At 37.2% G+C, this 23,909-nt stretch overlaps 1 protein-coding gene and 2 pseudogenes across 1 annotated transcript in view; 2 read left to right on the top strand and 1 right to left on the bottom strand.

Moving 5' to 3' along the window:
• Ero1a (endoplasmic reticulum oxidoreductase 1 alpha) overlaps positions 1-15,252 on the bottom strand; it is a 48,458-nt gene extending 33,206 nt beyond the window's left edge. Inside the window, exons 1-3 of the mRNA XM_027929529.2 lie at positions 14,788-15,252; positions 2,010-2,129; positions 924-1,007 (exon numbers count right to left, since the gene is read on the bottom strand). Of these exons, the coding sequence (XP_027785330.1) occupies positions 924-1,007; positions 2,010-2,129; positions 14,788-14,901 (318 nt within the window). The 5' untranslated portion in view covers positions 14,902-15,252. The remainder of the gene's footprint in view (positions 1-923; positions 1,008-2,009; positions 2,130-14,787) is intronic.
• On the top strand, positions 7,717-8,279 carry LOC114087994 (prefoldin subunit 3 pseudogene; annotated as a pseudogene).
• Positions 15,253-16,985: 1,733 nt separating the features above from the next.
• LOC114087943 (small ribosomal subunit protein eS25 pseudogene) lies at positions 16,986-17,359 on the top strand (annotated as a pseudogene).
• The last annotated feature ends 6,550 nt before the right edge of the window (positions 17,360-23,909 follow it).

Below are 23,909 nucleotides of genomic sequence, written 5' to 3'. Positions count from 1 at the left end.
TCAGTTTGGGAGGATGAGAAAGTTTTGGAGACAGGTGAAGGGTGACAGCTCCACAACAATATGAATGTACTTAATGCCACTGAACTGTACACTTAAAAATGGTTAAAATTGTAAATTCAATGCTATACATATTTTGTCACAATAAAAATAAATAAAATGAAAATATACTTTTTTTTCCTTCATTGTTGTTGTTTATACCAGGACCTTGCATATAGGCAAGCATTCTACCACTGAGCTACACCCCGACCCTATCTGCTTTTAAAGGGAGGCAAAACCTACTTCATTTCAAAGTATTTCAAAAATCTCTACTTTCATAGAGTACTTCAACTTTTAATGCTCTAAGATTCCAAAGTAAAATCAGGTGTTTCGTCCACTCTCAATTTCTACCCCAGGAAATCCAAGAAAAAATTATACCAAAAAAGTAAAGAAATTTTGGGGTGGGGTTGTGGCTTAGCGGTAGAGCGCTCGCCTAGCACTTGTGAGGCCCTGGGTTTGATCCTCAGCACCACATAAAAATAAATAAATAAAATAAAGGTATTGTGTCCAACTACAACTAAAAAACAAAATTTGTTTTAAAAAGTAAAGGAATTTTAATTATACTTCAATTAATTTCATTTGATTATACCATACACATAACTTTTTCAGGTAAGATGTAGGAAGAAAAACAAATACCAAGCCAAGAGCACAACTAATCTCTCGAATAAATCAAGGGATTATATTAACAACAAAAAATTTATCATTATGAAGTCAGTTTAATTCAAAATAGGTTTTACACTTAGACATTTAGATTTGCAATTCATAAATATTAAATGTTATATTTAAACTAAGGATTGAATTATTATTTGGTTATCTTGGCCCCCTTTAAAAAATTGTAATGGATGAAAATAGGTGCAATAGATCTTAAAGGTACACATAGTTCTTACAGATTGGCAAGGTTTGACAGCACAGTCCCTTCTTCCACACTGGCTGATATCATTCCAGAAAGGACACGGCTTCTTCAGGTTTACCTGTAGAATAATAGTAGGAGTTTTAAAAATAAGAACCCCAAGATTATAATTGACAACTGCTGAATTGTGAGGCTATGAACTGGTTATGTGATATGTTACAATCCTGCTATTTCTTCCACTTATTAGTCACCCAGTTCCATTGGCTGTATGTGTATAGCTGACATAGGCAAATTGATAAGTCAGTTAGAAAGACGCAGACAACCATTAACCAGACCCTGAACATATGGCAATCAGGAGTCAAAACAGCTTACATTATCAACTTTTTTTTGTTTTGTTTTGTTTTGTTTTTTTGGTACAAGGGATTGAACTCAGGAGCACTCAACCACTGAGCCACATCTCCAGCCCTATTTTGTATTTTATTTAGAGACAGGGTCTCACTGAGTTGCTTAGCGCCTCACCATTGCTGAGGCTCGCTTTGAACTTGTGATCCTCCTGTCTCAGCCTCCAGAGCCGCTGAGATTACAGGCATGCATCACCGTGCCCGGCTCAACTCATACTTTTTAAAGCAAGAAACAGTTACCAAGTAGAGAAAAGTTAAATTGTGAACTCAAACTACAACTAAAGACTTCAATGATCAGATTTTCTAAATTCTTCCAGTAGTTATCTTAAGATAAAATGCTACAAGTGACTTGTTAAAATAATGAGTTTAAATAAAACCATGCTGTTTCTAAATTTTTTTAAATTTAGTTATTTTAATTAATTAGGGAAAATCTGATGTTTGAGAAAATTATGTACTCACTGTTTGGATAGAAATAAGTTTTTGTTCTAACTTCAATTTAAATAGGTGGTTCCTAACTATACAGTACAAAACTATCATTTTTTTATTAAAAGTATCCAATTGATGGTTTCAGAACCAAATGGTTCACTAATATAAAGTGAATTTCCTGAGTAAAGTTTCTCTCAATTTTAAATAATAACCACAATTTTGAAGCTTAGTAATTCTTAAGAAAATGGAATTATCCATTTAAAGTATTCTTATAAAAAAATTAAAATTAAAAGTACCTTGTAATATCTGAAGTAGTCACTTTCAAGAAGTTTTTGTAGTCTTGGGAAAAGTCTGTAGTTATTAAATCTATCGATGGTTTCAACATCACAAGTACAGTCATCCAAGTAACCACTAACCTGTTCCAAAGAAAATGAAACAATAAACCAAAAATGTCCAAGATGCAACAAGATTCTTTTTCCTCACGTGGTTATTATAAAATACCTCTTACTCAATCAACCTTTATCCACCCCTCATAATTTTCTAAGATGGGGTATGACAATAGTCTAGTGATACTGTTGCTCTTACTACATCCCTAGAGCAATTCTGTAGGGTGTGCTGGGCTCATGAAAATACACACACACAGAGCTAGTTCCCTCAAAGTCATTCTGTACCCCTCCTTCCAGACCCCAGATAACTAGACCAAAGATGGGCACTGAGATAAAAGGGAGAGAAGTATCTTCCTGTGACCAGACCTGTGAACACATAAACTCAGACCATATTCCATCATGTGAACAGATAAGCATGTGAGCTAGTCAGCAGAGAGAGAAAAGACCTTAAAAGACACTCCAACAAGCATTAATAAGAGATAGCACATGTTACTCAGATTGCCTAGAGGTTTCCCACTTCCACCCATCTTTCCTGAAACCCAAGTGTATCCCATTGTTGGTTTTCCTGAGACTCTGTAGTCGTATAATTTCAGTTGTCTCAGTTTTCCTTTCATTTTTAGAGGATGTATAGGTCAGAGACTTGATGACTATATAAAAAGACGTGTCACTGAATTTAAAAAAAACATAAATCATTATAAATTTCTAACAATCCTTAGTTAATGGGCCATAATAATTTTCTATAGGTTTGGAATGATGCTTAGAAATTATTTACATTAGCAAAACTGAAATAGCAAAATGATCACAAAGCCAATCCTGATTTTCAAATGTTCAATATTGAGGTCTTAAATCCTAGTTACTAGATAAACTATTAAATATACCTTTATGAGGATACAATGGGAAGTTATATTATAATCAGATGATGTTTTCAGTTGTGAAACTAAAATTCCTAGCTGTTTACTTGGGGCTAAGCAAACATGTAACAGAAGTAATCAAACATTTCTTTTAAAAAACAAACACATAATGATTCAAAAAAAAAAAAAAAACCTTGGGGAAAGACTGAGGACAGGCAGCATTCTGTAGAAAAAAAAAAAAAGAGACCCTTCTGTGGTCTGAATGTCTTCATTGTAAACCACATTTGATTATATTTTAGGGATACCTACTGCCTATAAAAACATATTGTTAAAATCTACTTGTAAGAAACAAAGTAAAAATATTTATTGAAATATTAAATTTAGGTGTTTACCCTTTGGAATATGTAAAATCATACAATAACTTTTAATTTGAGACTATCACAAAACAGTTTGGAAAATTTTCACCTAAGAGACAAGAAGACTTTGAATTATAACAGCAATATTCAAGAGCTAAGATTTTTAATGATTTTTCTAATCTTATTTGTTTGGAGCTAATTCAGTTTCTAGAAATCTGATCTACATATTTTGTCATATAATAACTGTTTTCATTTCATATGCAAATGTGTCCTTGTAGCCTACTGAAAATTCTGAGTACACCACAATCTTAGAGTCCTCATTCTATGCGTGTGTGTGCAGCGCATGTTTGGTGCAGGGGGTTGAACCCAGGGCCTGGAGCTCATGAAGCAGCTCTCTAGCACTGGGCTACACCCCCAGCCCCAATGAATCCTAATTTTGGATACTAATAACACTAAAGTGCTTATAATCTAGATGATTTGATTTTTCGCATGTTCTTTTGAACATTAAAAGCAAAACTTCTAAGGACAAAAGACTGTTTCTCCCCTTTGGTACAAATTATTATTCAAAGAATAACAGGACCAGAAAGACCACAAGGCCAAAAGAACACCAGCAAAGCAGAGACATTAAGCTACAAAAGGAAACAAAAGAACAGGAGAAATTTGAGAGAGTTTGGAGCAATCCATTTTTCCCCCAGAAATTCATTTTCACAGTAAGAATATATCTTCAAGACCCAGCTCAGTGTACCCACTTTCCAGAAGCCATCTCTCAGGCATACCTCACCACTACTGGGTTAACTGCCTCTTCTGTGTGCTCCCAGAGCATCCACATACTGCTATAGTATAAAAATACCTCACTGTGCTGAATTTACTATCTCCCTCCTGCCCACCAGAGAATAAAATCCTTAAGGGCAAAATCATGTTTGTTCATCTTTGTGTTTCCAGTACTTAGCACCATGCTTTTAGGAAGTGCACAGTAGATGAACAATAATTATTTATGGAATGGTGGTAAATGAATGGATGAATGCTATCCACTGTCACTCATCACTGAGAATAGTGCCACTCTCTCTAATGGTACCTCTGTACTACCATGTCACTTGTGACAGTGCTCAGTGCCCCAGAGCACACAAGCACACTTGGGCAGGAAGTCACTCAACATAGCAAGATAAGCAGGCAGCTACGATAAACAACCCTTCACACCCAACATTCTACCTATCTGTATAAACCAAATACAAAGGAAGCTCTGAGAAGTCCCAAATCAGAAAGGAAAAGAGGTGACATGTTGCCAAGAGACATTCGAGGAAAAGGAGGCAGGTCAAATGTTGGATTTTTAAGTCTCCTGCCCCTTATGTTAGATATGGAATAGGAGGTATTCCCCACTGTAACCACAGGTAGCAAGACAGATAAGGAAGCCACATAAAGATGGCAGGGATTTCAGTAGATGGAGAGAGCCCAGCAAAGACAAGACAGGAAGCTACTTGGAAATCCAAGCCATCTGACAGTTTAGGTGAGCCTGCCAACAGGCAGCAGAACCTGATTTCTGGAAGAAAGCCTAGCAGGTATATTGCAAGCCCAGTTCTATTAATTAGAAAACAAGGCATGTTAGCAAAATAGAGTCACAGGAAAGGGCTAAGGTAGAAAACATGTTACTAGAACCAGGACAGACTCTTGGAAATAAATCAAAATCCTATTACCTAATCTAAGACCAAAAGATAGGTGCCAGACTATAACAAGGATGTGCTTCAGTGTTGCTGAAGTAACTCTTCACTGTCTCCCACTGAGAGACAACTCTGGATCTGCCTCAGGAATCTGAATTTTTAAAAAATGCATAATGTACGCTAAAATTTGAAGCTCAGTGCTCTAGACTTCATGAAATCATCAGTCTTAGGTAAGGGGCTAAAATAATAGCTGGAAATAAAAAGACCCGGGTTGAGGGGCTGGGATTGTGGCTCAGTGATAGAGTACTTGTCTAGCATGCATGAGGCATTGGGTTTGATCCCCGGAAACACATAAAAATAAACAAATAAAATAAAGGTATTATGTCCATCTACAACTGAAAAAAAAAAAGACCCAGGTTAAGGATGGTATATATAAATACCAATGTAGGACTGACATATAACATCACCCAGTTTAAAGTCCTAGTCTCCTAAGAGCTGAAAAGCCTTTGAAGGCCTTCTATCGCAACCTCTCAAGCAAAAATCAGCAACCCCCTCCATAGGTGCACCTTAAGGAGGAGGCAGTGTGCATCAATGGTTAGTATGCATGCTCTGGAGTCAGACCTTCTTAAGTTAGAATCTCATCTTTGTCACTTAGCTAAGTTTTGACCTTATCCAAGTTAGTTAATCTCTCTATTCCTCAATTCAATATCTTAATACAAAATAATGATAGTTATCATCTCACAGATTTGATATCAGGATAAAATAATACAGAGCAAATGTTCAGTAAGTGTTAAGCGTTATTATCACCCAACCTTTGTTTAAATGCTTCTGGTGACAGAGATCTTCTATTCTCCTGTGACATTTTCTTACAAAAGAGAAAAAAAAATAGGGTAAGTTTGCAGTTAAAATTTTCTGAAAATTTGACATCTGTAGCCCCAATGGAATAAAGAACTAAATAATAATAGTAATAATAAATTAGCAGTGAAGACAGTCTCAGAAACTTTCTCCATTGATTCTGGTTGATTTAGCCAAATGCAAAAGATAAGAGAAAAGAAAATTACACTGATCTATTTGCTCACTATTTTCTAGTTACAGATATTCTTTAATTTGCAATGAATGACCAAACAAACAAAAAAAAAAAAACATCTTCTAGTTTTCTTCTTAAAATATCAACAAATACTAGTCCTACCATATAATTTTAGTTTTTCACTCAAAGTGGTGTAAGACTTTACTCTTCATACTCATTTTTTTATGAAATGCCTTTAAAAGTATTCAAAGTGTCCTACTGGGCAACAAAAAAGAAATAAAAGGTATCTAAATTGAAAAGGAAGAAGTAAATCGTCTCTGTTTACAGATGACATGATCTTACACAGTATATAGAAAACCCTAAAGACTCCACCAAAAATCCGTTAGAACTAACAAATTTTAGAATACAAAATCAAATACAGGGGCTAGGGATGTGGCTCAAGTGGTAGCACGCTAGCCTAGCATGCATGCAGCCCGGGTTCGATCCTCAGCACCACATACAAACAAAGATGTTGTGTCTGCCGAAAACAAACTAAAAAATAAATATTAAAAAAAAATTCTAAAAAAAAAAAAAATCAAATACAAAAATCAGTACAGTTTCAGAGCTGGGGAGGTGTAACTTAAAGTGCTTCCGCTAGGAATCACTTTAAGTTACACTGCAACAAACAAACAAACAAACATCAGTTGCATTTTTTATAAACTAACACAAAATATCTGAAAAAGAAACGAAGAAGACAATCCCACTTACATTAGCATCAAAAGGAATAAATGCAAGAAATGTAACTGAGAAAGTGAAAGATCTTTACACTGAAAAAACTATAAAATGTTGATGAAAGATAATGAAGAAGACAAAAATAAATGAAAAGATATCCCACATTCATGGATTTTGAAGAATTAGTAATACTAAAATGTCCATAGTACACAAAGCCATCTACAGATTCAATGCAATCCCTCTCAAAATTCCGATGACATTTTTCATAGGTATAGAAAAAGCAATCCTAAAATTCATATGAACCACAAAAGACCCCAAACAATTAAAGCCATCTTTTTAAAAATTTTTTTAATATTTAGTGTTTAGTTTTAGGTGGACACAATATCTTTTATTTTACATTTATGTGGTGCTGAGAATCGAACCCAGTACCTCAAGCATGTTGGGCGAGTTCTCTTCCACTGAGCCACAACCCCAGCCCCATAGAGCCATCTTAAGCAAGAAGAACAGACTTGGAAGTAGCCTTCTTCCTAACTTCAAATTACATTATAAAAGCTATAGTAATAAAATAGTATGGTACCAGCACAAAAACAGACACACAGACCAATGGAACCCAATGGAGGCTACAGAAACAAGCCTATGCATACATGGACAACCAAACTTTGACAAAGGTTCCAAAACTCACAATGGGGAAAGAACGGTCTCCTCAATAAATGGTGCTGGGAAAACTGGACATCCATGTGCAAAAAAAAAAAAAAAAAAAGTTTTTTTATCTTACATCACACATTTAAAAAAATCAACTTAACAGAATTAAATACTTAAACAAAATGCTAAACCATAAAACTCCTTAAAACAAACAAAAAACACAGGAGAAAGGTCCACAACATTGGTCTTGGCAGTGATAATTTAGAGATGGTAGTAAAAACACAGGCAATAATAACAAAAATAAGCAGGAGTAGGCAGTTAGTCTCATGCTATATTTCTCAAGAAGGTATCTGCTTAGGGGACTGTTGGGGCATACAAGAAGTGGTTGCAGGTTACAGGTAGCTCCACCTGAGGATTCCTGAGGACATGTCATTGTGGAAGATGTGGATTTCTTCATGAAACAGCCTAGGAATGAGACTGCAGGTACAATACTAAAGAAGCTGGATGAATAGTACCAAAAGTACGAGGTTATGGAACTGAACCTTGCTCAAGAAAAGGAGGCTTAAAGGTCAGATTTCTGAACTGAAGCAGATTTTGTAAATTCTAAAATACATGAAGATGGAAATAAATAGCCCACCAGTTGCCTGGAGACCGAATTCTTACTGACAGACAACCTGCACTGCAAAGCTTTGTTTCCTCCTATTGATACAGTTTGTCTGTGGTTGGAGGCTTATGTAATAGTTGAAAATGATACTGGTGAAGCTCAGGCATTGTTGGGAAAGACTTTATCAACTACCACAAAAAAATCTGGATTCTCTTGAGGAAAACATTGACTTTCTTTGAGATCAATTTACTACTACAGAAGTCAATATGGCCAGGGTTTATAATTGGACATGAAGAGCAGAAACAAACATGAGTCTACCAAGAACAAAGCATAATGCTGACAACCTGGTTCACGTTTGCTTGGTGTGGTGGTGCACACCTGTAATCCCAGCGGCTCTAGAGGCTGAGACAGGAAGATCACAAGTTCAAAGCCAGCCTCAGCAAAAGCGAGGCGCTAAGAACTCAGTGAGATCCTGTCTCTAAATAAAGTACAAAATAGGACTGGGGATATGGATCAGTGGTCAAGGGCCCATGAGTTCAATTCTGGTACCCTCCCTCAAAAAAATGTGGTTCAGTTTTACAAATGTGTTATTTTAAATACTCCAGCATTCATTCTTCAAGACGGACATAACTGAATGTTTTTTAACAGCAACAGTGATTAAAACTTTTTTTAAAATATTAATAAGTGAGACTACATCAAACTAAAATGTTTTTGAACAGCAAAGGAAAAAAATCAACAAAATGAAAACAGCCTGTAGAATGGGAGAAAATTTGCAAACTATCTGTCTGATAAGAAGTTAATATCCCAAATATACCAAGAATTCATGCAACTCAAGAGAGAGAGAAAGAGGGTGGGGGGAAGAGCTGACTAAAAAGAATGAAAAAAGAACCTGAATAGAAATTTTTACAAAGACATACAAAGGACTAACAAACAAATATGTGGAAAATGTGTTCAATATCACTTATCATGTAATCAGGGGAATTCACATCAAAACCACAATAAAATAAATAACAAATATTGATGAGACTGTAGAGAAAACAGAACCCTTATACATTGTTGGCAGGAATGTAAATTTGTACAGCCCCACTATGATAAACAAGGTGGTTCCTCAAAAACAAAATAAATAAATAGAACTATCACATGATCCAGCAATTCCACTTCCTTGATACATAGCCAAAGAAAATAAAAATAGTTCTGTCATTAAAGATATATCTGCGCTCCTATGTTCACTGCATCATTATTTACAATAGCTGGAATATAGAAACAATCTAAGTATCTGTCAAGGAGTCCTGCCATTCGTAATAACCTGGATGAACCTGGAGGACATTATGCTAAGCAAAATAAGCCAGACGCAAAGTGAAATAATGTCAGGATTTCATTGATACATGAAATCTAAAATAAAAAGTCAAACCTATAGCATCATAAAGGAGAAAAGTTGTTACTAGGAGTTGAGGGTGCAGAAAGTAGTAAAATATTAATAAATTCTGGAGACTTAATGTACAGTATGGTGACTATTACTGTACAAGGTCATATAATGTATTATATACTTGAAATTCTTAAGTAATCTCACCATGCAGGTGTACAAAAAAGGTTACTATGTGAAGTAATAGATATGTAAATCAACTTTATTATAGTAATCATCTCCCAAAATATATGTATATCAAATGTCATGTTGTATACATTGAATATATGCAATTTTTGTCAATTATGCCTCAATACAGAGGAAGAAAACATAAATAAATAAATAAATGTATGTGCTCAAAGTATGATTTATTTGGTACAGAGCTTCAGGTATATTTAATTTTATTTTGTTTGGGGACCATAAAAAGTAACATAAAAATTTAAAAATAAATCTTATGTGCATATTTAAGATATGTGACATGGAATGTTATATATACAGATACAGATATATACCTACATATATATGTATGTATGTATGTATGTGTGTGTGTGTGTGTGTGTGTGTATATATAGTAAAATAGTTACTAGTGGGGCAAATTAACATATCCAACACGTCACAATTATTCCCCTGACCCTCATGGCAAGAGGAGCTATTATCTACTCATTTAGCAAAAATCTTGAATATGATGCATTATTATTATCTATAGTCCTCATATTGTACATTAGATTTCTAAATGCCTACCCACAAATGGATAAAGAAAATGTCAGACACACACATGATATTGTCCATAATATAGATAAGCCTGGAAGATATTATGTTAAGTGAAATAAGCCAGACACAGAAAAAATATTGCATGATCTCATTTATATGCAGAATTTATGGTGTTAAAAAAGGAAGCATGTGTGTTCAAATACAAAGATAGAGACCTGAAACAGTGGTTACTTATGGTTGGGGGAGAAGGAAATGAGGAGATGTAGATCAAAGGATACAAAACAGCACAAGTGTAAGAGGAAGACCATGAAGATAATTCACTCCTTAACAGTACTTGAGGGCAACCCTGTCAATAGAGGCATGGATATACCAAAGTTCTATCCCAAGTAGAAGGGCGTGGAATTTAAGAACTACCAACTCATTAGGGTTGGGGGTATACTCAGTGGCAGAATCCTTGCCTAGTTTATATGAGGCCCTGGGTTTCGTCCCTAGCACCACAAAAAAATAGGGGGGGTGGGGAGCAACTACCACTTTAAAGTCTGAAGTCTCTCTAAAACTTTGTTACACAGCCATCATTATGAAAATATTTGTTTTACACCCTTTTATTCAGAAAAGCCTGGAATGTGGCAGGCATTCAGTCAATGAACACCTCTCCAGTAAAACCTGTTTCAAAGATCCTTGTGACTAGGTTCTAATTCTGGGCTTATTTCCACCCGCCACCCAACATATAACCGAGTATCTCTCCCATGGCTCTGTCACTTGGGCTAACAATTAAATCCACTTTAAAAATTGACTTAAGGAGACACTTGACAGGTTAAATCTATTAAAATACATGTTTGCAGAGTATATCTACAATGCACTCCAAACTAAAAATAATCCACTTTTGGAGAAGTCATTTTAGAATATCTGAGCTACTCTCCTTTCATTGGCCTGATGTGGCTCTACCACACTTCAGTGCCTCTGAGTATTATTAGCACTTGCCATACTAAGACTGGCAAAAACATTTTGAGTGCATAGGAGTTTATACTCATTTTTAATTAAATGTAAAAGATGTCCATATTGCCTCCTTATCTGGGCTTCAATATTTCCTCTGAGGTTATTTCTTTAAAATACATCCTAGGATTCCATTAATTGGGATTTCTAAAGTTCTATTATTTCATTCTTTCTAATGGTAAATAATGGGATAGTAATTGTCAAAAGAGATAATAAACTGTGAAAGACCTTCATTTGCTTTAAACCCACACAAATATTACAAATCCTATTTTGGTTTAAAGAAAGGGCAGGTCCTGGTTATAAGGTTGTTTATACAAACTATACTCGTATTAAACTTCATAGGCTTATATATTCAAAGCCAATTTTCTGTAAATTTGTTAAAATAGATTGACTTACAAAAAGAAAGAAAGAAAACCAAGGGGTAGTATACAAGGAAGATTTTATAAGTCCCAAGCAATTAACCATTAGTTATTTGAACAACTAACACTGAAATGCTATTAACAAAAGAATTTACAATCTATAGTAAAAATAAGTGTAGTAGGATTTTATGTCAACTAACGGGCATTTATAATAACTGACCAACTTCAGAGAGATTCATTTGGAGCCATTAATCTGCTCTGAAAGAATGATTCCAGAAAAACATGCAAATGCTTTGCTAAGCAGAAAAAATATTTTTTAAATATTTCTACTGGGGCTGAGAATGTGGCTCAAGTGGCAGCACGCTCGCCTAGCATGCGTGAGGCACTGGGTTCGATTCTCAGCACCACATAAAAGTAAAATAAAAGATATTGTGTCCATCTAAAACTAAAAAATAAATATTAAAATATATATATATATATATATATATATATATATATATATATATATATATATATATATCTACTGGCATAGTGCTTACATCTTGTACTATAATTTCCTTAATATATGCTAAGCACCAATTATATACCAGGTTCAGTATTCTGGAATGTTAAACTTCTATTTTAATTTTTTTTTGAGGTGGTGGGGGGTGCCAGGGATTGAACCCAGGGGCATTTAACCACTGAGTCACATCCTCAGCCCTTTTTACACTTTATTTTGAGACAGAGTCTCCCTAAATTGTTTAGAGCCTTGCTAAATTGCTGAGGCTGGCTTTGAACTTGGAATTCTCCTGCCTCAGCATCATGAGCCACTGGAATTACAGGTATGTGCAACCATGCCTGGCTTTTAATTTTTTATACCTTTATTTTATTTATTTATGTGGTGCTGAGGATCGAACCCAGTGCCCCAGACATGTGAGGCAAGTGCTCTACCACTGAGCCACAACCCCAGCTCCTAAATTCATTTTTTGATCACTCAAAACTTTTTGACAATAGGCCTCAACAAATGCTTATTAAGATTAAACTGATCATTTGTAGAGATCTATACAATTTTATTTCAATGACTTCCTAAGGTAGAACAACTATATGCTGCTCTGGCTCAAATCACAGCTGATATATTATAAACTGAACCCCAACTCTAAGCCAGGCACCCTGTGCTACTGTAAGATGGTGATGTGGAAACCCAAAGCAGAAGTGGCAAGGACAGATAACAGGAAGGGACAAACACATAAGACTATTAACAATACAGAATTCACAAGACTTTGCAGCTCATTGGATACTGTAAATCAAACCAGAGAATATTTTAAGTTGTATTTCCAAACATTAGGTGAAATTTTAGTTTTTAATACATTTTCTAGCAATATTTACTAACTTGTTTTTTTTAAGTGCCTAGGATCTGTACCTCCTATCAACTCCCAATGAACATCACTCACCACACTGTAAGCTTTCCAGGGTAAGGATCATACCTTAGTTGTTTCTGTTTACCAAACTCTTAAATCAATGTATACAGTTTGTTGAATAAATGATTTGTAGCACTCATCTCTTCTTGTCTTTTGTTCTCACCACTTCTCCCCTCACTCTCATCCCATCTATTATTGGTCATAATAGAACTAATGTACACTTTTGTTTTATTTTTTAAATGAGAATTGATGATCTGTGTTTTTAAGTACACCATTTTAAATTTCTCTTAAAATTGTTTTTTTGCTGTGCTACCCTATTTACCATTCCTTTTTGGGTTTTGTTTTTGTTTTGAGACAGTCTCTCTAAGTTGCCAGGGTGACCTTGAACTTGCAATCCTCCTGTCTCAGCCTCCCAAGTAGCTGGGATTACAGGTATGGGCCACCACATCCAGATAGTTCACTATTTGTTAAAGTTGACTCTGAAAAACAACCAATCTTGTTTAAAAGGAAAAAAAAAAAAAACATGTTTTTGTGTTGGGGAGTACATCAGAGGATGTTAATCACTAATCAGAAAAAAAAATGTAGAAAAATTAAAACTTCCCCAATTTTAAGCAGACCTCTAAAAGGTTACTGGAGAGAAAGTGAAAGTCAAAGAGTTAAACAGAACTTCTTTCCATTATCCAAACCTCCAGAATATCATTGAAAATGTTACACTGGACATGTTTAAGCACTGAATATGTTAAAGACTTATTTCTACCTTATTTATTTTTTAAATATTTAAACTTTGTGTATGTAATATTTGTAATCTGATGGAAATGAGCCCTTTTTCCTTTCAAGTACTTGATTGTGTGCTGTTTGCAATCACAGAAGGTGAAGGGGCTTTCCAATGTTCTGGTTGTAATGCAGCAATTTTCTTTCAAGTTCCATTACAGGCTCCCAGATATTGCTCATCTCTACTCCCAAATCACTCAGCAAAACAAGGTCCAAGAATTTAAAATAGTGAAAGGGACAGTACCTCTTGCTCCCATAAAGTGCTTCTTTCCTCCATGATAATGCAACATACCCCTACACACATAGATGTTATTTCTGATCATAAATAATAAAATCTACTTAATAATTTGGATGCCCCAACTTTGTATAAAACGTAACCTTTATTTGATAGAAGTCCCCTAAAAGGTGACTTTAAGAAAAAATGACTTTGAAATATAGTACACTGAGATGCAGGAAAACTGTTAAGTTTGAGATTTTTTGCTCAGGGAACTCAACATCTCTTACAGAGAAATAATCGTAATAAGCTTGTAATCAAACTCCTTGGCCATCTTTCCATTCATATCAGCTTTGAAAGTGTCACGATAAGAGATCATTACATTCAGGAAAAAGAAAGCACAGGGCAAGAAGCCACAGGGCAGCCAGAGCCCCCAAAGATACCAGGCAGCTGGGCTTGGACACAGAAACAGTCACACAAAGCCATTCTCCCGCCTGACAACGAGAATGAGAGCATTCCCCAGGCTACAAAAGCCCGATCTGGCCAGAAAAGTTGGCAAAGACATCCAGCACAGGTACGGACTACACAAGTTCCAGGTAAAGTTAGAAGTTACCAAGACCCAGATTCTGTGAAAATAGCGAACACTGAGAATGGGTGCTCACTGTCAGCACACCCCTTTCCCCCGGGAAGCGAAGGCCAAAGGTGATGTATAAACCAACTTGGTAAAAACATAGAGCAGGCACTCACATCCCTCTCTTGGTCCCAAGCGCCTCAGGGCGCGCTGAGGTCCAGGCTGCGGTGGAGGACCGGTCCTCGCCCACCCAGACCAGCTGCCGAGGACTCAGACCTCGGTGACGAAGCACAGGGCGCTCGTTCCGGGCAACAGGAGGTACAGTGACGCACCCCATCCCCTCAACTGCCGGTGTCTCCACACCAAGCGCGCAGCCTGGGCAAGGGGTGCTAAGACCCGAAGCACCGACGCGCACACCCCTCACCTGGCAGAAGCACCTCTGCGCCGCCGTCTCCGGGGGCTGCTGCCCACCATGGCCCGAGCGCAGCAGCCACACAGCACCCAGAAGGCCGATCAGGAAGCCCCAGCCGCGGCCCATAGCCGCTCCGGCCGTTCGTCGCCCCGCGTCTCCGAGTCCCCAGCACTCGGGCGCAGGCCGCGCGCCCTCAGATGAAGCCCAAGCGGGCCGGCCCCCGGCGGCGCCCCACCTCCGGGCCGCCTCCCAGGCCCGCCCTCGGTTCTCCCGCCTCTCAGGGGCCGCCACCTCCCGGCAGAGCCTGCGGACGTGCAGTGGCGCCCGCGCTGGCCGCCCGGGGCCTGGGGCCGGCTTCCTTCCCGCCGCGTGAGGCTGACGCACGAACCCGCTTCCCGGCCGCGCTCACTCCAGGGCCCCCGAGCCCCCGACACCCCGGGCGTAGAGACTCGGCCCAGTCCTAAGTCCCCAGACCCCGCGCCGGTGTCGGGGTCCAGCCCACCCCCTGAGAGAGCCGAAGCCGGAGGGGCCTGTGTTTTCCTGCAGGACCCCGCCCCAACCCGCTCACTGCTGGCCAATCCTTCCTTATCTCAGTGCAAGGAAATCGACCGTACGAGAATTACGTGTCCTTAGTGCCCCTGACAGAGTCTTAAAGCTGAAAGGCATATTAGAGATCTTTTAGACCAGGGTTGCATATGTAATTTGGATTTTCTGGTGGCTACATCAAAAGAGCAAGAAGAAACAAACGAAACTATTTTAAATGTAGTTTTATTTAATTCCAATATGTGCTAAATATTTCAAAATGCAATCATTAATTTTATTCATAAAACATTTCAGTTTTGTTTGTAAACCCAGTGTGTATCCTATACGAACTAGGCACATTTCATAGCCAAATGTGGCTAGTGTGAACTGGAATGGTAAACTGTTGTTAGGACCACCTTCTGATTTTATAGGTAAAACAAGCCTAGAGAGGTGAGATTATATGATAGAGCCAAGTCCTCTGATTCCTAGTTCTGATCTTTTAACACTCAGCCAAGGAACTAGTCTGAATTTTTGTTGTTATGGCTGTTGTTTTTAAAAAGAACTGATGCTTTTCAACATCTTGTATATTAAAAGTTGGAATATTTTGGACATGGCTATGGCTCAGTGGTAGAGTGCATGCCATATGGTCAGGCTCTGGTTTTTATGCCCCCACCTCCCATCCTGTACCGAGAGGCAGGGAGGATTTTAAAAAATTAAAAGAGGAGCTGAACTGACATCTTTCCAAAGAATACATACAAATAGCTAACAGGTATATGAAAAGGTGCTCACATCACTAATCATCAGGAAATGCAAATTTAAAACACACCTGTTAAAATAGCTATTATCAGAAAGACAATAGCCTGGTGCAGTGGAACAGGCCAGTAATCCTAGCTACTTGGGAACCTGAAATCCCAGGTAGTTGGGAGGCAAGAGTATCACAAGTTCAAGATCAGACTGGGCAATTTAGGGAGACTTTGTCTCCAAGTCAAATTAAAAGGTCTGGAATGTCATTCAGTGGTGCAGCACTTGCCTAAGTAGGAGACTCTGGGGCACTAACGATGCACAACCAACTTGGAAAACAGTATGGAGGTTCCTAAAGAAACTCAAAATTACCTTATGATCTTTTGGATCTATACCACATGTCATATATACCCACATGAATTTAAATCAGTAAATCTGCACTCTCATGTTTGTTTCAGCATTACTATGTAATCTTATGACATTACTCTTTCAGCAAGGATTATGTCTCAAACATACCTGAGAGTCCCAGAGATACCAACAAGGAACTTTTTGCACATGTTTTGGAATGAATGACTTTCTTATGGCAATAGTATTAATTGAATATTAGACCATCAAAAGTGAGAATGGTAGCTCAGTGTAGATGCTTGCCTAGCATGTGTGAGGCACTGGGTTCAATTCTCAGCACTACATATAAATGCATAAATAAAATAAAGGTCTACCAACAACTAAAAATTATATATTAAAAAAAGATCCATTGACAACTAAAACATTTTTTAACAAAATGAGAATAAAGCTTCAGAAGGAAGCATGAATCAGCTCAAGATTTCACCCTGATGCAATAGTCTGCAACCTGGGAGAGCTTAAAATTTTCAGTATCCCCATGATAGAAGTTCCATTCCAGATCTTGACAATGCTCCAGTAGCAGCTGCTGCTCTCCAATCTTTGCAATGCCACCCAAAGATGACAAGAAGAAAGATGCCAGAAAGTCGGCAAGAAAGACAAGGACCCCCAGTGAACAAATCTGGGAGCAAAGCCAAAAAAGAAGAAATAGTCCAAAGGCAAAGTTCAGGACAAGCTCAATAATCTAGTCTTGACAAAGCTTCTTATGTCAAACTCTGTAAGGAAGTTCCCAACTATAAGCTTATAAGACCCAGCTGTGGTCTCTGAGAGACAGAAAATTCGAGGTTTCCTGGCCAGGGAAGCATTTCAGGAGCTCCTCAGTAAAGGGCTTATCAAACTGGTTTCAAAGCACAGAGCTCAAGTAATTTATACCAGAAATACCAAGGGTAGAGATGCCCTAGCTTTTGGTGAAGATGCATGAACAGGTCCAATCAACTGTACATTTGGAAAAATAAAACTTTATTAAAACAACAACAACAACAAAAAAAGAAGTTCTATTCCATAAAATTCAAAATCTTGCTCAGAACAGATTTCTAACAAACTTAATAGAAATAATATCCATGTAAGACATATGTTTTTACTTTATTGTCTTGATAGTTATAATTTTTTCTTTCAGATTTGTAAGGGATTTTTAGACATGTCAACTAGTTTTATATCACTGACATTTCCCTGAGAGTCCTTTAAGTCAGTCTTTTGTGTGAGTGTACTTCTTCAAATAGGCTTACCTGAGCATTAGGCTCATCTGTGTTGGCCCATGAAATAAATGGTTAGTCATTCAATAACTATTTCAAGAACACTCACAGGGTACATAGTTCAACCTTTGATTTCTGAAAGCCTAGCCTCCCATCTATTATGACTTTACTAAACAACATTAAATATTTTAGAGATGAACATGGTCACAACCTCGTTATTCTAATGCTAGTGATTATAATAACATAACTTAATGGACACAGCATTTCTTGATGGAATTCTGATTACTGTGCAAATGACACCTATTATTATTTATTTATTTTTTAATGATGAAAGCAGGAAATGGCTTGAGCCCAATTTCTCAAAATGAGACATAGAGATTTCTATGGGTAACCTCTGAGTACTTACACTTTTTCCAACATTCAAAAGAATAAGAAAGAAAATAATGTGAAGCAGGAAAAAAAAAGGCTAAGTAAAATTTAAAGGTTTGATACTATTTGATTAGAGCTACTTATCTAACTAATCTTTATTAATTATAAATGTGCATGTTACATTGCTGGATGCTTCTCTTAAGGTGCTTAGGATCCTCTGAGATGGGAAGGCAGGCCACCTAAGCTCTGTTTTTGCCTTTACCTCAAGTTCCTGAAAGAGGAGCTATATATAGTTACTGATGTCACTCCTTAATTTCCATTTCATGCCTTAACCCACTGTGCAGTCTGGTTTCTGGCTCCATTCTCCGGAAACATCTTCCTTTTTATGTGACATTCTTATTGCCAAATCCAGTGATCATTTTTCATGAAACCTCTGCCGCATTTTGATAAAGCCAATTCTTCTCTCCTTGAATTCCACATTCACCACCACTCCAATTTCTCTCTATACTTTTCTGATATTATTTAACCATGTCCTCTGTGAGCTTTTCCCCAGCCCACTTCTAAGATGTGAATATTCCCCAGGATTCCATCTTTTGTTCAGTGTTCGTCTAAGCCCACCACAGGAGAAAATCACCCAGTCTCCTGATTCTAAATACCTCCTCTATACTCATCACTCCCAAATCTGTATCTCTAGTTCAGATCTCTCCCCTGAGCTTCAAGATTCAACTGTCTAGTTTGACACATCCATCTGGTTTCTCAGAAACATTTGGTTATACCATATTTATCTAGTTATCTATAAAGCAGGAAGCTATCTTCAATTTCTGCTGCCCTCTCACTCCCCACGATATGTTGATACAGCAAGTTCTGTCTTCCTGTCCTCTACATATATCCTCATTGACTCCTTCCTCTCCATCTTTACAACCAAGGACTTCATTGTCCCTCACCTGATTTATTTCCTCATTCCCTTAAATAATCACCCAGCTTCCAGGTTTGTACGCCTCAAAAAACATTTTCCTCACTAGGTTGATGTCTCAAAAATGTAAATCTGACCACATTATACCTTTTTAAAAAAACCTTCAATGCTCCCAGTTGTCTGAAAAATTAAGCCCAAGACTCTCAGAATGTCACTCAGGATCCCCCATGATCTTTCCCATCCACTCTAGCTTCATTTCTAGTAGCTCTCCAACTTAAAGTTATCAAACTGCTAATATTCCCCCATCCACGAATGTTGTTTCCAGTCTTAAAATCTTTCTACCTGAAATGAGCTTCCATTCCTGAAATGTTTACTACCCTGCCCCAAGCTCTGGGCCTTACTTTGGGTGACTTTAACTACTTTAAGATTCTGCTCAGGCCCTGTTACCTCCATGAAGTCTTCTCTAACCCCTCCTCTGAGGTTGGATTAATTCCTCTTCTTTGGTCCATAAGGTTGTGTAAGTGTACTTACCATATGGAATAAAATATATGTTTATGTATAGGCTTTCCCTCATTCAACAAGTGGGTAGAGGACTTGTCTTGATATTTTCAGGTTCCTCAGCACTTAGGACCATATATATATTTCAGAAGACAACTTGTGAATGCATTAATGAGTGTACAAATAAATTAGTTAATTAACAAACCTGAAAATATAATAACAACCTGATATGTCACAGGGCAATGTGTTGTTTAAACAAACATATTCAAACAAATACCATAAGCTTAGAAGCCAAGGAATAATATTGGACAGAGTAATTGTGAGTGGGAACACAATAGAATTCAAAGTGACAAGACAAAAATACATAAAAGGTGATGCAGGAAAACTAAAGACAACGCAGAGGTCAACTATCAATTGATTCATGAGAAAAAAATTAAAGTTTCTAAATTCATTTAGAAAATAATTTTAAGTTCAGTATTATCTAGTCCAGAATGGCTACAAACTCGAGAGACTCTAAATTCAGAACAATTCCAAAGAAAGGTGAGAATTCTGAACTGAAGAAAAGAATGGATTATCTGAACACTTCCCCACCAGCTACTCTATGTTAAAATATCTCCCTCACCTCCAGATCACTGGTAGTGCTCAGCTCCTGGACTGCGGCCTGTGTGCACACTTGCTTTCCACTCACCCCATTCTGCCCAATCCCCATTCTGAAAGAGGACTGTAAAATTCTTCCAGGAATAAACAGTGGCATCAAAAAACAAAACAAAACAAAAACCAAGATAGGGACTAGGGTCAATGGTAGAGTGTTTGCCTAGCATATGTAGGGTTTGATTCTCAGCAACACATATAAATAAATAAAATAAAGGTCCATTGACAACTAAAAAAATTTAAAAACAAACAAACAACAAGATAGCTAGATGCCCCCCACATTCATTAAGAATTTCACTGCCTTTATAGTGCCTCACTCAATGATCAGAAAGCCAAGGCTCATGAGGAAAGCCCCCAACATGAAGCAGGCCAAAACATATAGGAAACAGGAACTGAGGAAAAACAAGAGTGAAGAAAGTAAAACAAAGTGATAAATCAATATCCTCAAAGACATAAGAAATGAATTCTACAAAAAGCAACAACCAGAGAACAAGAAAGAGCTCTTGTAAACTAAAAATAACAAAACAAAATGTGTCAACAGAAACATTCTAGATAGTGGAATAAATAGACAAAGAGGTAGAAGCAGATGAGAAAAGATGACAAATTAGAGGATTAATCCAAAGGGAACGGAGGAACAGACTCTGACTAATTCTAAGAGTATCACTAAGACAGAACATGAAAACAGAGAAGAGGAAATAGCCTTTGAAGTAATTCAAGAGAATATCCAAAGCTGGGCGTGGTGGTACATACCTGTAATGATTTGGGAGGGGAGACTGAAGCAGGAGGATCAAGCAATTTAGTGAGACCCTATCTCAAAATAAAAAATAAATAGGGATAAGGATGTAGCTCAATAGTAAAGCGCCCCTGGTTTCAATCCCTGGTATCAAAAAAAAAAACTAGCCAAAATTCAAGGATGGTTTTTTAGATTGATAGGGACCATGAATGCTTACTTCAGTAGGTAGAAAATGCCCCTAACAGAGATAAAACTTTCAGAAAAACCAGAAACCTGGTCTGCTGCCAAGAACTGAGAATCAGAAGGGAGGTTTAGAAGCACTAGAAGCTACAGGACAATGAATCAAGGCCTTCAAAATTCTGAGAATTCTATAGCCAGGCAAACTCAAGTGTCAGAGTAGATTTAAGATATATTAAGATACACAGGTCTCAAATGTATAGCTTTGAATCCTTTTTTGAGAAAATTACTAGAAGAATGTGATCCAACTAACCGAAGGAATAAAACAAAAAAGAAAACTGGAATATCAGGAAAGAGAAGATAGCACATAGGAGAGGAGTTAGAGAAGTTGTAAGAATTTAGAACAAGAAGATTGAGACTCCAGAAGCATTGTTTGTAGTTGAAAAGTAGAATTGGGGGGAATCCAAGATGTCACTGACTTTCTGAACAGCGCTTGTCAGAGGTTTACAGTTGTGTAGAAAAGTTGGGGAAAATCAAAGATTAAATAAAACAAAACTGAGCCCATTTGTTTAAAAAAAAGACAACTTTTTATTCCAGACAGTTCAAAAAGGTTTTACAATAAGGCAAATATAACTATAGTCTTTTTCTTGACATACATAGCCCCATAATGAAACTATAATTAGATAGAAATAGGAAAAGTGGGAGTCTGAAGTGATATAAACATGGTAAATCTTTACCTTTTTAATTGAAAAGTGAAAAGATAAATTCTAGCCAAGCATACATATAATCCCAGTGATTTGGGAGGCTGAGGTGGGAGGATAGCAAGTTAGAGGTCAATCTTGGCAATTTAGTGAGACCCTATCGCGAAATAAAAATTGAAAAAAGGTTTGGGGTGCAGCTCAATGGTAAGACACCCCTGGGTTCAATCCCTAGTAACACACACACACACACACACACACACACACACACACACACAAATCCTAAAATCGGTATATCAAGAAATAGCCAACATGCTGGGCACAGTGATACACCCTTATAATCCACACTACTCAGGAGGTTAAGGCAGAAGTATCACAAATTCAACACCAATCTGGCAACTTAGTGAGACTTGGTCTCTAAAGAAAACAAGGATTAAGGATGTAGCTCAATGGTAGAGCACTGGCCTCGTATGCATAAGGCCCTGAATTCAGGCTCAAGTATAGCAAAACAAAGGGAAAAGGAAGAAATATATGCATATTTAGAAATATAAAGGTAAATATAGAAGAAACATGTCTTTAAAATGGGGAAATGAGACTCAGGGTTAGAGTAGGGTAGGGTAATAGATTCCTTGTTTTCAATCTAATCTTTGTAGTATTTTTTAAAATTATATGTATATTTTTAAAGTTATTATTTAAAAATATAATCATTATTTTGGTTAAAAGAGTATTTTCCAGAAGCCTAGAGACTCCAACTTCTAGTCCTACCTCAGTTATCATTCTGCTTAGCCTTGGACCTATCTAATTAAGTACCTTCTGGTAGGTATTTGGAGTATGTATTTGGAATGAAAATTTTCTAAAAATTCAAGAGTCTGCTGGCCATGGTGGTTCATGTCTGTAATCCCAGTGACTTTCATCTAGGCTGAGGTGGAAGATCACTTAAGTCCATATGTTTAAGACCAACTTGGGCAACATATTGAGATCCTGTCTCAAAGTTATGATTGATATGTAAGCAAAAGTAGTTGCCACCTGCCTTCATGGTAATGTTTCCTAATTTCTCTCTTAAAAAAATATGAGTTCCTGTTGTATTAATTACCTACCACTGTGTAACAAAGTTAGTGACTTAAAATGACAAACAAAATTTGTTGTCTTACTTTTTTTATGAGCCAGTGATTTAGGAGCTGCTGTCCTGGGTTGTATGACTCAGTCTCATGCTGTTGCAATCACAACTAGGCCTACAGTCATATGAAGTCATACTAGGGCTGAGTGATCCACTACCAAGACAGCTCACTCACTCACACACCTGTTGACAGGAGGCCTTGTTGGTCCTTACTGGCTGTGGGCCTTTCTGTAGGTCTGCTGATACATCCTCTTGGCATGGAGCTGGCTCCCCAGAGGGAGTGCTCTGAGGGAGAAGAGGAAGGCATAATACTTTTTATGACCTTGTCTCAATAGATGCCACACTGTCACTTCTGCTTTATTCTATTCATCATAACAAGTCACTAAGACAGCCTGCGTGTGGTGGCGAATACTTGTAATCCCAGTGAGTTGGGAGGTTGAGACAGGAGGATTGAAAGTTCAAGGCCTTCCTCAGAAATTTAGTGTGGCCCCAAGTAACTTAGCAAGACCTTGTCTCAAAATAAAAAATAATAAAAAGGACTGGGGATGTAGCTTAGTGGTTAAGCGCCCCCCACCTTCAATCCCTTGTATTAAAAAAAAAAAAAAAAGATACTAGTCTGGGAAGAGGAATTAGGCTTAAAGTAGAAGCAAACAAACAAACAAAAAAATGTGTACATATTTTAAAACCAGCACACCAATCCGTGCTGGATTGTAGGAGAGTAGATTGGGAGACTATCCTTACATGATTTATGAATGCCTAAATCTAGCTCATCACTTTTTGTTATGATATTACTCTTTATGACTCCAAAATAAACTGATATTGCCCTACCTTCCTACATCACTTCTATTCTGATATTTAAAACTCCTTGAGTACCAGTGACATTTCTTGTCTTTTTTGTGTGTGTGTATTTCTGCTTAACCTATTTATAATAGTGCTTGAAATATTCTTTCATTCTGTATATGTGAATACACTTACATGTAAGTCTCCTAATCTACTTATATATGCACATATATATATGTATATATCTATATCCATCTATCTATCTATCTATCTATCTATCTATCTATATATATATATCGTGTTTTTAGACACTGTGCTATATACCAGTAATACAGTCATGAGC

This window comes from Marmota flaviventris, chromosome 2 (genome assembly GCF_047511675.1).
Source record: "Marmota flaviventris isolate mMarFla1 chromosome 2, mMarFla1.hap1, whole genome shotgun sequence".
Classification (NCBI taxonomy): Eukaryota; Metazoa; Chordata; class Mammalia; order Rodentia; family Sciuridae; genus Marmota; species Marmota flaviventris.
This window is presented reverse-complemented; position numbering and strand designations above follow the sequence as displayed.